Raw genomic sequence first — 14,836 nt, 5'->3', positions numbered from 1 at the left:
AAAGCCGCACGAATACCAAAGTTGCCGCCTTCTGTGCTGTGTATATCGGCAAGACTAATCGCATTGATAGATATCCAGATGTGGTCTGAATCTGCCTCGTTTCATTTTGAGGCGGCTATGCAGGCCAATGAAACGACCACTCTGCCGCAGCCCAGTGAGGCAGTTCGCACGCTCTCGAAGCCTACCTGATGAGTGCAGCTCATTACCTCCCATAACTCCCTAGAAGTTCGCTCGTCTTCAGAAGAAGGCATGAAGGCATGCAGTTACTTTTGTCTTTGACTCTTCCTTCAACGCTCACGACATAGCAAAAGTGCACCCTCTCCAATGACCGACAAGCTTCGTGCTCTGAACGTCGTCATTAAAGCGCCATTGCGCTGGTGCTCGCCGGGACTGTCCTTCAACGGGTATAACAGGGATTCGAACCGTACACTCTGTGCGAGGAAGCTTTGAAACGATTACCTCGAAACCACTCTACTTCACAAACGAAGAGCCACGAGTAGTCAAGCTATGATCGAACCTGTCACGGCGCTGGGCCTCGTCTGCAATATTTTCCAGCTTATTGAACAAGGCATTGAAGCAGCCGTTGCGTGCAAAGCAATCTATGAGCGAGGCTCTTTGGATACAAACAATGAGGTTGAAAGATATGCCCAGAGCATTTCTGTGGCGAATAAAGACTTGCAGACAATTTTGAAAGCGCAGGAAGGCACTAGGGCCATTCGTGCAAGAAGGCTTCAAAGCATTGCCAACGAGGCCTTCTCAACAGCAGAAGATCTAAAAAAGATCTTGAACAACTTGAAACTGTCGAAAAGCCAGTGGAAGGGCGCTTTCAAGACATCTTTGAAATCACTCGTCAATAAAGGCACTATTGATCGGCTACGCGCGAAGTTGGAACAGCAAGATGCCGCATTACGTTCGGCACTTTTAAAAGAACAGTAGTAAGTTAAGCACATTCCTCTTCCAGAACCATACGTCGTTAGAGATGCTCCCGAAAGCAAGTGTCTCTGTCACCTGGATCCTATGATGCTCTTCCCTTGATGTCAAGCGCGATCTTGATCTCGGAGCTGTCAGGTGCTGACATCACCCCAGTATTAAAGCTTTGGAAGATGATCGTGTCCGACAAAAGCGATTTGAGACGCTCTCGGAGGGCCACAAAGACATTATTGCACGTGTTTTGCAGCGTTTGTCGCAAGCTTCTGATGCTTCACTGGCGGCAACCAGGGCTTCAGAAGCTGCCATAACTTCCCATCTCAACCAACAGAATGTCCGGCTTGATAAGAGTGAAGCCACCATAATGGGTCGATTCAATGCCCAGGAGGCTCTCATGGAGTCTCAGCGGACAAAGACTATTGCTCTTCATGACGAAGTGCGAGAGTCCTCCAGGTCACATCTGCTTGATTCGCTGGCTTTTGCTGAAATGAGCGAACGTCGAAATATGATTGAAAAGCGTGTTCGGGACTTTGGAGAGACTTTTGTATGGGTCCTCAGGGGTCCAGACCGCATAAAACATTCACCTGATGACGTTTGCCCGCAATCGGACTTTGTGAAATGGCTGTCCAGTGGCAGTGAAATCTTCTGGATTTCAGGAAAGCCTGGGTCTGGAAAGAGTCAGTTGATGGACTTCATATACCAGAACCTCAAACCAGGAAATTCATGCTTTACATCTTTAGAAGCATGGGCGGCTCCTAACCGTGTTCACGTTCTAGACTTCTGGTTTTTCAAGCCGGCAACAAGTGTGCTGCTGAAGACAATGCAAGGCTTCTGGAGGTCGTTGTGCTTTCAAATTCTCTCCAAGGATAAAAGCCTCATACAGAAGGCCATCCACGATGGGAAAATTGCTGACCGGGGTTCCCTCACGTTTCGACCCTGGACCGACAAGGAATTGGCGTCCTGGTTCACTTACCTGCTCTCTGCCACCGAGCATCATTACCTTCTCCTGTTAGACGGCCTTGATGAAAGCGCAGACGATCACGAGGACCTCATTCGAACCATTGAGTCTCTCGTTCGCGAATCAAAGAATATCAAGATCTGCTGCTCCAGCCGGCCTGAGTTCCTTTTTGCCCAAAGCTTTGAGCGTTACCCGATGCTAAGGTTACAAGATCTAAACTTTGCTGACATTGAATCATACTGCAGCAGACGACTTGACAAGACTCGCGCTGCAGTCCACGCTTCCAATATTGCCAGACGAGCAGAGGGAGTTTTCTTGTGGGCGTACTTGGTCGCAGAAGACTTAAGACGAGGTTCCCTTCAGGGCGATAGCGACAAAGATCTCGAGCAACGTCTGAGCGAGAGTCCAACTGAAATGAATGAATTATTCGAGTTCATCCTCAAACGCCAGGACAGGTTCTATCTCAAATACCCCAAACCTTACCTCCTGTTGCTAGATGCTGCGGTGCATATAGGTGCATATCCCAGCTTACTTCAGTTACTACTAGCAGCAAGAGACCTTGACGTGATCAGCGCTCAAGTTGCGAATGGACCGGACTCCGAATTTCTAGCAGACTTGAATGAGTCGGCCCGAAATCTAGAAATTAATATCGTCGCAAGTTGTGCAGGACTTGTCGAAACCGAACGAGACCGCGACCCGATGGAGGCTCCCTATATCTGTTTAGTCGAGGCAAGCTGTGTAGGGCTAAGATTTATCCATCGATGTGTACAAGATTTCCTACTTGAGAGCGAAAGTGGTGCGCACTTTCTGCGGTCTTGTGGAGTACCCAAAAAGGATGCTCTGAAGCGACTAATGACGGCTTCTGCCCTTTGTTTTGTCATGAGTAAGGCATCGGTCTTCTCTCACGATGCTTTGGACTATGCTGAGCACACAACCCCCGAATCATGGACGTCGGTACAGACATATGTTCTCGATACTTTGTTCTCGGCCATGTACTCATGTATCCCAGAAGGACGGGAAATGCCCGACGACTCAGTAAATATCGAGTGCCCACAACTCTCCGGCCTGGAGAATTTGGCGTTCGGTCATTCCGCAACTCGCAAATTAGTTCCTTACCTTGGGGAAAAGCTGGCTGGACTTGATCCGGAGGGTGCAACTTTTGCGACAGGCCTCATCGTCGCCTTGATTCTTCGCCACTCGGACCAGTTGCATGAACCCCTGGCAAAGATACTGCAACAGTACATCTCCTGGACGCGACCCATTTCACTGAGTTTTTACGCGGCTTTTCGACTGATCGTGATTGCTGTTTCTCGACCGCTGTGGCAACACTACTATCTGTGCAGTTCCATCAAATTTCTGCACCACCTAGATACCGCCAAGTCCTCTCCCACTTTTCTCGATCTGAAACTAAGGTCTATGGTCCTGGGCAGCAGCGATGGGTCATTTCCCATTGTAATGGCGTTTCTCATAGCTGCCCCATATTGGGAATTCATCCCTGACCCCGAAGATGTTCGATCCGATGGAGCTTTAATTTGTCATGAGGTATTCAAGACCCAGTTGCTTGTGCCTGAGTATGAAAAGCTAGACTCGCAGACGGTCAACAGACCGACGGTCAACTTCGAGCAATACTCACCTGGTGGACTTGCTCGCTTTCTCCGGATTGAACCAGAAATGAAGAAATCGCTGCGGCGTGAATTCGACAAGGGACACTTCCTTGAGACCAATGAACCTGAATACCTTGAATATACGATGAATATCCTCAACGACAATCTCAGTGTCTTGTCTCCAACGGAAATCGCAGATATAGTATGTTGTGGCAGAACAAAATTGTTCTCCAGTGGCCGATTCAGTTGTGCTAGCTGGGACGAAGTGGAAATGTGGTTGAGCCGCTTGGGCAGTGGAGATTTCGGTGAAGATTTCAGATCTGATGAAGATCCTGTCCTACTAGAAATCCTGAAACGCCTGTCAGAGGAGCCACTACCTGGAACTCCGACGCCTGCTCGTGTCGAAGAGATTGAGTACGATTCCGGGTTGAGTACAGAGATGGCCAGTGTGAATCAAAACGAGACTGTAGGGCTTGGAGAGAGCGCTTGACCGGGCGATGATGATGATGATGATGATGATAGAAGAAATGGCACTGTTGCGTGGCACGAACAACCTCGTACTGATCAACCATGATACGCAGTAGACGTCCTCAAGCCCAGAGTTTAGGATCCTATACTCTTCTCGGAAAGTAAGGAGTAGCTCACTAGTTGTAGTCGTCGAGACAACAGGAGGATGTTGAATAGTTAGTTGGTCAGAATATGCTGAACGCTCTGTCTGGGGATGATGACCGCACAAAGGAGAGGCGTTGCAAACTTGGAGAGAGATTTGAATGAACTTTTGAGTATATAGGTATTCTCAACTGGGACAACTGTTCTCCTCGTCTGGTCCGTAGAGCAGAGAACGAAAAAGGGCTATATACACGGTAGAGATTGAAGGACAATGCTGTGCCAACGCTAATAAATAGTCATAGAAAGTGGGCGACAAAAACCCCAAAAATTACACAAGCCTGCTCACACCGAATCTCATCAGCCCTGAGCCGTCCTCCTCCTCCTCCTCCTCCTCCTCCTCGTCGCCTGGCTTGTGTCCAGTGTCCACCCCCTAACCTGATAAAAGACTGCAGGACGAAGACAAGGGACTGAGTTGTTTGTGGACAGACAGGGTCTTCCGGGCCCGCTGTGGCCCTGAGAGCTTGCGACGAATGGTTGTTACAACGAACGCGCGAAGCGATTCGGAAATTTCAATGGCTGTCAAGAAAGGAAAAGAGCAATCTGAATATGATCGTGGAATCATGAAGCTGATAGACAGCAAGGCAGGTCGAGCAGCCCATCTTCCACACACTCAAACACGGGTTATGCGCACTAGTTGTGAATCTTGCCTTTCTGGAACAGGATGGTAACGGCGCTTTGAACCGGAGGGCGGATCGGATGCTGGCGGGTGAGGACTTTAAAGAGACGTATGCCGTTAACGTGGCATGGCGAGGCGAGTAGTGGTTGTGATTAGGATAACCAGATTCCATCATGGCTGCGGAGAGCGTGGAGAGGGTCGATGTGGTGGCGCAATTATGGCTGTGGGAGGTGTTTAAAGTGGGGGGCGTGAGGTGTCGAGCATTGACCTCACGCCAACGGCTGATTCGATTCTACTCGATGCCGTTTGAGGATACGTCAACTCTAAGGAAAAACCGAAAATGAGTGAGGAGTAGTTCGGCATCTATCGGGTGTCCCACGTCTGAGCGGGCATTTCAAACGGCCGGTCCATATGGTGTGCATTCGGGTTCGGAGACGTCGAGTCCGTTACGGTCTGAGTCTGTATCGAGAGGAGTGCGCAGTTAGTAAACCTGAAAAGAAAATCACACACAAAGCACAGGGAAATGGTTGAAGGATACAGGACGAGAGCGAAATGCAAGGAAAAAGAAGGAAGAAAAGAAAAACTTACATCGCTGGCCTGGCTTGAGAGCCACTGGTTCACGTTGACATTGCCGACTTTTTGGTTGTTGCCCAGTTCGCTGGGAACCTCTGTAGGGCTCATGGCGGTCCAGTGCGACATTCTGTCTGCCACACTTCCCGTGTACTGAGACATGCCGGTTTCACCACCGGCGTTCGTAGCTTGTGCAGGTTGTGAGGCCGCGTTCTTGCGGCGTCGGCTACGGTAGAAGAGTAGAGCCAATACGCCCACGATGGCAATGAAGCCGAGAACACCACCCACCACACCACCGACGATGGCGCCAGTGTTGCTACCGCCGCCTCCGGAGTGAGGACTGCTAGTAGGCGTGGAGACGCCGGTGGGGGTGACACTTGACGTGGAAGAAGGAGTACCGCTGACCTTGGGGTCGCAGGAGGCTTGTAGGGAGGCACCACCGCCTTGGGCTTCGAAGTCGGTGCGGATGGCGGGAGCCATCTTGAACTGTTGGCGCTTGTAGTCGCCGATGATGTAGTTCATGGTGAGAAAGGGTATGCCCCAGTTCTTTACGTAGCCGTCGTTGGTGCTGTTCATTATGGTCGGAATCAGGTATGTGTTGTTGAGAATTGAGTATTTGCCGTCATCGTCGTATTGGCGAGGCATGTAGAAGAGTTCTTCGGTTGGTATGGTGGTTTTGTAGCCGTTTTGCAGAGTGACGGTCACGTTCCCTGTTGGTGGATTGGACGTGGGATATTGGAGGTAACCTGACGTGGCATTGTAGACGCCGTTGCTTGCCTTTTGAAGATTCTCCCATACATTCTGTGGTACTTCGAGGGTGCGTTGAGAGGATTGCAGATTGACTTGTAGTGTTTGGGAAGAGTTGTCGAATAGATTATGGGTGCCTGTGTTGTCTTGGTACTCGAAACCGGTGACCAGGACGCAGAATTCACATTTCTCTTGTGACTTGAACGTCACCAGGTCTCCGCCGACTCTGCTGGTGTCGTAGCCGCCAAGCACCACGGAACCATCGACGGGGTGATTTATAGATCGGCTGCCTGTCCAGATTGCGAAGACTGTCGATGGAATTGCGCCTGAATCAACTGCGATCTTGAGGAGATCTGAATTGGAGCCCAGCGGTAGCACGCCTTGTCCACCATAGCCGGGCTGATCGTACATGGACGGGTAGCCTCTAATGGAAGCATTTCCGATGGTGAGGAGGTCGTTGAAGTGAACGAAGGACAGCTGATTGGGGTTTTCAGCATCGGTTCCGTTCCATTGGGCTGCCGCAACCTGCGTAAAAGTGCTCGACTTCGAGTAATCGAAGACACCGCCATACTGACCAGCACATGTATCGTTGTATTCAGGCGCGCAATTCTCTCGATTGACAACGTACAGGTTATCGTCCGCGGTACTTGGTCGGAGCGAGACTATTTGAGGAGGTGTGCCCATGGAGACCTGAACACCTCGATTGATGGCCTTTTGATCCGTCGTGACAGTGACGTTTGTCCACGAGAGGAACATTGGCGGGGCGCCATTCTCACAGTCCGACATGGTGACAGATCGTTGGCCAACGTGCGAAGCTCGTCGCAAGATCTAGTGTCAGAGGTTTGGGTATTGAGATAGGCGAACAAAGTCTGAAGCAGAAAGATCTCAAATCAAAAACCTCAAACACAGAAAGTCAGAAGTACAGAGGACGGGAGGGATGGGAACGAGAGAACTCTTAGCGAACCAAGACCTCCTCACTACCACCTCAGGATTCGGGCTGGATGGTCACGCAGAAGCGAATGCTCCGTGTCCAAGAGACGATGGCTGAATTTAGAAAAGTGCTTTGAAATTAAGGCTGAACCGGCGGACGGTAGGATTTTGGCGTTAATTGTGCTAGCATAGGTGATCGTGAGCCGGGTCTGGACAGGGCTGGTTGCTGTAGCTCGCAGATAGCGAGTTCTCATGCTGGTATTCAGACATCCGCGATCTCGGATGCGGTGCCTGAGTACAGCCGTAAAACAAGACAGTGTTTCCCTAAGAACAGCAGCAAAGGTCCAACACTCCTGCTGGATGTCTACTACTGAATTCTGCGTGTCACACAGCGTGTGCATACAATACCTCACCTGTGGTGCATCCGTGCGCACGGTCAGCACTCTCCTCAGGCCACCCATAGTCGTTTGGTAGAGCCGGAACTGGAGTGTGACGGACTATTTAGAAGTTGTGGGGAACAGTAAGCGATCGGAGTCCAAGAGCGGAAAAAATTGACTGACATTAACAAGGGTGCATCCACTAGAAGCCCAAGTTATGGGAAGCGTGGATACTCAAATACGACAGCTGAAGTTGAGATTCAGGCGCGCTGTGGCACTAAGTCAGGAACGGGGAGGCTGGAGCGAATAACAGTCGAGCGGACTGACGATTGCAGGGGATGAATGGATCGCGGAAGAAGTCAATTTCAACCCACGGGTCTGTGGGCGTCGCGAAAAGGGGGCCGAAGCTGGAAAATAAGAAGTTGAGCCTCGACTAGCTGAACAGCCACATGGGAATAGCGTGCTCAGATGCCATGGCATTGCGGCATTGAGGCTAGATGAAACAGCCAGCAAAGTATGGAGTGGTCGATGAAATTGGGCAAAAGGACGACAGCAGGGCTTCTGCATGTGGACACCATGTTGCTAGAGGCAGAGGAAGAAGCAATAGTCAAGGCGTGATAGTCTTGTAAGCTCTCGGTACATGTTGTATGGATGCTGGAGGCTTGTAAGGCTTATTGAGACGGACAAAAGTCTCTCCGGTACCCGAGAATCCTTGTCGCGCTTTCTCGAGCCACGTGATATGGGAATTCCTCCCACCTCCAAGCTTCATCCACGTTAATCACTCGACAAAACTATACAACCGTGGGATATTTCCATATCTCAACGACGGTTTGGTTAGCTGATTGTTTGACTGAGCAGTCCAGACATGTTGCAAGATGTCTTGTCTTTGTGTTCCATCTCAATGGACATATCGACAAGGTGATCTGAAGCTCATGTTTACGTTCACATGAAGTGAAAATGGAAATGGATGCTTGCCGTGTGTGGCCAAGTATCAAGAATATCAAGTCAATAAAGGCCGCCCCTTCTAGTATTCTGCTTGTACGTGACTGTTCATGGATACCGGGTGGTCGTCGACAGGTGGTCGCTCCATGGCCAAATCACAACAAAGCGGAAGCTCTGAGATATCACGGTAGGTCGGTGGCGATGTCCACGACGGCGACCGTCCTCAATCAGTCGTCGTTATGAATGGCTGTCACTGTCCAGGAAGAACAGTCAAACCCTCAGTAGGTGCCAGGTCGACATCGGGTGATCCGTTGTTCCCATCCGATGGTGAGGTAATGAGTGTCCTATCTCACTTGTCTGCAGTACGAACGAGTCTATCTACACTGACACCCCTCTGAGAGACACACCCACAGGCTCTCTCATCGTCTTCATCTTGATCTCCGCTCTCATCTGCCCTATTCCATCCTCAAAGCGCAATCCACCTGCTCCAGGATGGACCTAGATCGTGTAACTCCGACTGGCAATCCCAACTACAAAGTCTACCTTTCCGACGAGGCCATCAAGTCCCTTGTCTGCCGCAGTCTACCTGACATCCAGGACAAACACGTTACAGTCGAACAGCTTGGATCTGGAAAATCATTCAATAACAGAATCTACTACATACACCTCAGCACCCCCGCCTCGATTGCTAGACCCAGCTGGAACGGTGGTGCTGTCGACATCACAAAGAATCCCACCCGTGAACAGGTGACAAGCCTCGTGCTCAAGATTTCAGGGTTCCCCTTCGGCGGCGAGAAGATCCAGAACGAACTTACCTGCTTGTTACTCCTCGAAAAGTACTGTCCGTCCATTCCGGCCCCGAAGCTGGTCGCGTGGTCCGAAGACGGGCGCCGCATCAAGACGCCTGTCGACAGACGAGGTTCACGAGAGCGCGCAGTCTCCGCACCGAGCCAGCTGAAATCGCTGACTCTCGAAGATGATACAACCAGGGCCCGTGAGGAAACAAATGGCCAGGGGTGGCTTCTCATGACACGCACGCCCGGCCGAACAATTACTCAAGAGGACCTCGTGGCACACGGCAAGGTCATCATGGACGAAATCGCCGAGCACGTCGCGACCTGGCGAAAATGCCTACCACCCACGCGCGCAGCAGGCAATATGCGCTTGATCGGCAGCAGTTCCATCCCTCCTGCTTCTGCGACGTTGTACGACAAATCCATCCTGCCCGGTCTCGACGTGTACATCCAGGGCATCATCATGTACAAAGACCGCCCACAGGCCCCCCTGAACTCCTACCTCGAGTATATCACGTACATTCTCCGCACGAACCTCAAGATGCTTCAGGCGAATGCACTGATTGGCTTGCACAGAGACAAGCTCAAGGACATCGTGAGGCAATTCATAAAGGACACCCTCCCCAAGCTCTCCCTGCTCAACCCGGAGAAGGAAAAGAGACAGACCGAGTGCATGGCCTTTACACACTACGACATATCCCCGCGCAACGTGCTCGTTGAACGATGCGGTCCTGGCACCGGCACCGGCGCCGACCCTCCACGCGTGTCCGTCTGCGCCGTCATCGACTTCGAATTCGCGGGTTTCTACCCATCTCCCGAAGAGTTTACCCACACCGTCGAAAACAGCCACTCCGAGTGGGCCGTGGCATTGTTCGGCGAGTTCCTGGCCGGCGTGGGCCGTCGCGACGCTTTGCCCGCCTGCATCGCGGAGAACGTTTCCCCCGAACCGATGGACGGCGTGGTGATCAACTTCGGAGAAGAGGAGCACTTCCCGTTCGGAGGCCCCGAGTTCCATCAGGCCGTCCTGCTCCATCGTATCGCCGCGAACATTGCACCCTGGTGGATTAAGGAGGACAGCGGATACACGCCTGAAGCGTTGAAGAAGGAACTCGACGACGCCAAGGCTCGAATTGAGAAGGCGGTCCAGATCCTCGAGAAGATGCTCAAGGAGGGTAAGTAGGACCTCGCGATGTCGATCGATCAACCGGGAAAGGAACGACGGTATCATCATTTTTCTTTCCCCCACTGGTGTCTGGACGGGGATGAGGGTGTGGAGTTGGCGTCAGAGGAAAGTAAGCAGACAAGTGGGCAGGGCAAGCGGCAAGCAGTCGGTCGCTTGTTCCGCAAGTACAGAGGATCAATCACGCTTGATCTACCAACACCGCAACAACGAGCTGAGCTGAGCTGAGCTGAGACGACAGATAGGTACGGATTAGAGATTAGACTATTTTGTCTCTTCTCAGAGCTTGCTAGGATTTGTGTGGCATGGCATCGCATGACGTTACACGACAGACACGAGCTATACCCACTCTCCCACAACGCAGACGCCGTGCGCAGACGGACAGACATCATACTACAAAGAACAAGAACGAGATAGACCAAACATAGATCACCATAGAACAGGCTAGACAAATGGCCCATTGTTGAGCTTTTTACAAACAGCCAAACAAACAGCAAGTCATTTCGACGCCACAAGATGATGACATAAATTTACTGTATATTGATTTGATCTTGCGAGGCCAAGTATACCTGATCTGGTACAACCTGTAGCGAATCGCTTTATTTAAAACACCACCTCCATGTAGAATAGACAAGACACATGGACAGACAGTCATAGGCATGTTTCAGCTCAAGACTTTCTCAACTCGCCAGCCACTCTTACTATTCACGTCCATGACCTGTCGAACCTTTGTCGGCGGCAAAGGCCAACCGTATCCTCCTGTGCCCTTTGCCCCGCGGAGTTCGACATTGACCCAGCACTCCCTCCTTCTAGGCGTACCGGGGATGTCCTCGACTTTACTCTTTGCCACGGGCTTGCCGTATTCGATCATGGCCGTGTCCTTGGCCAGAAACGCCAACTGTGCACCGTCAAGGGGGGTCAGAGGAAACATTCGTGTCTTGGACGGGGACCCAGACACAACTGCGCGCTCCTGTGCGCGCTGCAGATGGCTGTAGCAGATGTACTCAGGCACGTCTTTCACGCCAAGTCTGGCCAGCACGCTCGACGGGTGGATGTAGACGGCTCGTTCCAAAAGCGTTGCTGAAGCCCTGTCGTGTAGTGGTACGAGAGGAATGTAAGGTACGTCGATCGCTCTCCGCGGCTTGGGTGTTGTGCCCAAATCAACATGGTTGGCACTCCGGTCGTACCGAATAGCAACCTGGTCAATATACCCGGATGCCGCTATCGTGTTCAACTGCTTGATCTTGCTCTTTCCTTTGGAGTTGCTGTCCAGGGAGACATTAGACTTGCTGGCCGCAAGAACCTCGTTTGTGATGGTGCGGTTGTTGGAACGGACAATCGACTCAAGTTGACCTCGAAGTTGTGCAATTTCGGCCATGGCTTTGGGTCGCAGGAAAAGGTCTCTGCATAATTGTTCCTTGTCCCCCGCCGTTAGATAGAGGTTCACCGCAGTAAGAAGCTTGATGGCGTCAGAGCTCTTATCGGATTTGCTGAGTATCGCACGAGCACGACCGTATGCCTGCTTCAGTCTGTCGCGCTCATCATCGTCTTGTTGATTTTCGAGGGTGTAGACTTCAGTGGTGTTCGAGGATACGTTGAGATCGAGCTGTGCTTCTGTTATGAAGATTTCAGGCACGGCGAGCGCCGAGACAAGAGTCAGTACATGCCAGAGGACGTTCAGATCGCTCACACCAGCCGCCAGGATTTTGCCGAGGCGTGGTGAGAGTGGGTAGATGGAGAGCTGTTTGCCTAGGTCGGTGATGGTACCCGAGTCTGTGAGCGCGCCTAGATTTTTGAGGAGTTGCTCTGCCTTGTTTAGCATTAAAGCACTCGGAGGCGTAGGGAAGGGGAATTGTGCAATGGGTCTCGGGTACGCGAAGCCTTTGAGCTGCAAGACTATGCTCTCAGCTGGTGCTCTGAGAATTTCAGGTTCAGCATGGTCGGGGAAAAACTGTTCATAGACGGCTGAGGTGTACAGGCGCCAACAATGGCCAGGTCCGGTACGACCAGCACGCCCTGCTCGTTGCTGGGCGCTGGCCTTGCTGATATAGTCGATTTCAAAGCTCTGCACCCCAGTGTCCAGATTGTATTTGCGCTCTTTGCTGCGCCCAGTATCAAAAACGTACCGGATCCCAGGGATAGTCAAACTGGTTTCGGCGACGTTAGTCGCCAGCACAATCATTCGAGCACCCGATGGTGGAGGCTCAAAGACTTTGAGCTGTTCCGTCGTCGGCAGCTGCGAGTACAACGGCAATATGTGCACAGAAGTGTAGGGTTCATTCGACGCCGCCCTCGTCGATTTCAGCGTCGCATTTAAAGATTCATCGTTTCCGTCCTCGTCCTCGCCCTCATCGTCAGAGATGTCGAACTCATCGTCTTCCTCTTCTTCATCAGAGTGAGTAACGATATCCACATCGAAATCGTCTTCTTCTGCAGTGAATTTTGGATCTCCGATCTCCAAGTCTTCTGCTTCCAAAGGTGCTTCACTGGCCGCTACCTGAACGCGAGGCATTCCGGTCATAAAAGAGGATTGATTCCCGGGGGCAAGCAAGGCCTTCAGCCGGCTACTGACTTGTCGGATCTCATTTTGACCAGTCAGGAAAACCAGAATACCACCTCTCGGAAGTTTCTTATGGGCGCGCCTGACCTTCTCAATGACCTCTTCCACATAGTCCGCCCTGGACCTTAGCGCAAAGTGAGTCGTCACTCTATGCTGCCTGCCTTCAGCTTCAACCATAGGCGGTCTCACCGTGGGCGGAAAGAGCTTTTCGTGGAGGAAATCATCCAGGTTCAGCGTAGCAGACATGATGATCAATTTCAAAGGTTTGGGATCTGGGTTGAACTTGCTTTTCTGCATCCGTGCTGGAACAACCTTGCTGAGCATACCAATGAGGATATCCGTATTCACACTTCGTTCATGTGCTTCATCGATAACAATTACCGAATACTTCCTCAGCAGTAGATCCTGCGACAATTCTCGCAGCAAGATTCCATCGGTCATGAACTTGATCGCGGTATCAGAAGATACCGTACTGTCAAATCTGATCTGGTAAGAAACCTTCTTCCCCGAAGCCCCTAGTTCCTTTGCTACTCGATTTGCCATGCTGACCGCAGCGACCCGACGAGGTTGAGTAACCCCAATCATTCCGGGTGCAGGTCCTTCAGGCGAGCCATATCCTGCTTCATACAAGAACTGAGGTAACTGCGTAGTCTTTCCACTACCTGTATCTCCTTTGACTATGACCACAGCATTATTGTGCACAGCTTCCATGATTTCCTGTTCTCGTTGTATAATAGGGAGGGTAGAGCGGGATTGCTGAATCGTTTCGGACCGTTCGACAGGTACAGAGTACACAGTCCTAAGACTTTGTGACCTTGGCAGCTCTGGAAGGATGCCAGGCTTGACTGTTGGAGCAGGCTTCGTTTTCTGTACTGGGGGAGCAGGCTTTGGCAGAAGCTCGCCCTCGCCAGAAGTGTACGATGGCGTATGCCCCACGGCTTGGTTTAACTGCGTCGTGGCCCAGGCTTTGAAGGCGGACTTCCTGGGAGCTAACTTTTGCTGACCAGATATCTCGGATGTTTCACTTCCAGAGTCTTCCTCGTCCGAACCAGACTCCTCCTGCTCGTCGTCGTCCTCCCCATCGCTTGACGCCGAGTCAGAGTCCGAGACCAATTCCTCGGATTCAGATTCTCCCGATTCACTTGATGTGCCATGGTCAGAAAGATGTCCAGAGTCGCTTGGTTCTGACTCAAATCCTTCCCAGGGTAGCTCTTCAGGTATTTCTTCTTGTGCCTTTTTCTGCTTTTTACTCTTCCTAGTCTGGATTACGGGTAACCCATTTTCGTCTAGCAGTAATGGCCGTGCGAGGCCGGTGCCTTGAGAGACTGTAGCAGGTATCTTGATTTCGAGTTGCCCGTTTGCTTCCTTGGTGAAGGCACTCCGCTTGTCGCCTTCGAACGAGTCCTCGCTCTCAACTTCAGAACCATCCTCTTCTTGCTTCTTAGCATCTGCCTTCTTCTCTCGCTCTCCAACTCTTCCTGAGCCACTCAGAAAAGCCCCGAAACTGCGTTTACCTAGGTGGCTCGAGTCTGCTAGAGTGGCTTCGTATTTTTCGTTCTCCCTCTCTAATTTCCGCAACAAATCGTGTGTCTCATCCTTCTTCAGTTTGTTTTCGATATACTTGTCTAAGCGCTTTTGTTTTTTGGACGATATTTTGGCGGGCTGCTGTGACCTCAGCTCCTCTTTCAGCAGACGTCTCTTCTCCTCTCGCTCGGACTGGCTCAACGGCACGATGATCTCTTCATTGGCGCCGGCTTGTGGCGTATGCGGGCGTCCTGCCTGTTCTCGTGCAAGAACCTTATGTTTTCGCTGACGAGGAACAAATCGAGGCATGGTTTCCACTTCGTTCGCAGTGGTTTAGAACACCAGAGGCTACAATCGCCTCCGAGCCATTCAATATCGCATGTTCCGCAGTTTCTTTGAATTTGGATTAAAAAAAGTTTGGCCGGCAGAATTTTGGGG

The 14,836-nt window shown here is 51.4% G+C and overlaps 4 protein-coding genes across 4 annotated transcripts; 2 read left to right on the top strand and 2 right to left on the bottom strand.

The window, feature by feature from the left end:
* Positions 1-507: 507 nt before the first annotated feature.
* Positions 508-3,979, top strand: PV08_01260 (uncharacterized protein; the record flags this gene model as incomplete). Its single annotated transcript, XM_016375623.1, has 2 exons — positions 508-935; positions 1,087-3,979. The coding sequence occupies 2 exons, from the start codon at positions 508-510 to the stop codon at positions 3,977-3,979; spliced, it is 3,321 nt and encodes a 1,106-aa protein (XP_016240899.1).
* A 1,158-nt stretch (positions 3,980-5,137) lies between these two features.
* PV08_01259 (uncharacterized protein) lies at positions 5,138-6,877 on the bottom strand (the record flags this gene model as incomplete). Its single annotated transcript, XM_016375622.1, has 2 exons — positions 5,138-5,233; positions 5,363-6,877. The coding sequence occupies 2 exons, from the start codon at positions 6,875-6,877 to the stop codon at positions 5,138-5,140; spliced, it is 1,611 nt and encodes a 536-aa protein (XP_016240898.1).
* A 1,955-nt stretch (positions 6,878-8,832) lies between these two features.
* PV08_01258 (uncharacterized protein) lies at positions 8,833-10,314 on the top strand (the record flags this gene model as incomplete). The annotated part of the gene is made up of 1 exon (XM_016375621.1): positions 8,833-10,314. The coding sequence occupies one exon, from the start codon at positions 8,833-8,835 to the stop codon at positions 10,312-10,314; it is 1,482 nt and encodes a 493-aa protein (XP_016240897.1).
* A 664-nt stretch (positions 10,315-10,978) lies between these two features.
* PV08_01257 (uncharacterized protein) lies at positions 10,979-14,707 on the bottom strand (the record flags this gene model as incomplete). Its single annotated transcript, XM_016375620.1, has 1 exon — positions 10,979-14,707. One exon carries the CDS (start codon positions 14,705-14,707, stop codon positions 10,979-10,981), a length of 3,729 nt encoding a protein of 1,242 aa, XP_016240896.1.
* Between the last annotated feature and the right edge of the window lie 129 nt (positions 14,708-14,836).

The sequence above is a fragment of the Exophiala spinifera genome (assembly GCF_000836115.1).
Source record: "Exophiala spinifera strain CBS 89968 unplaced genomic scaffold supercont1.1, whole genome shotgun sequence".
Taxonomy (NCBI): Eukaryota; Fungi; Ascomycota; class Eurotiomycetes; order Chaetothyriales; family Herpotrichiellaceae; genus Exophiala; species Exophiala spinifera.
The sequence above is the reverse complement of the archived record's forward strand: the minus strand, read 5'-3'. Positions and strand labels throughout refer to the sequence as shown.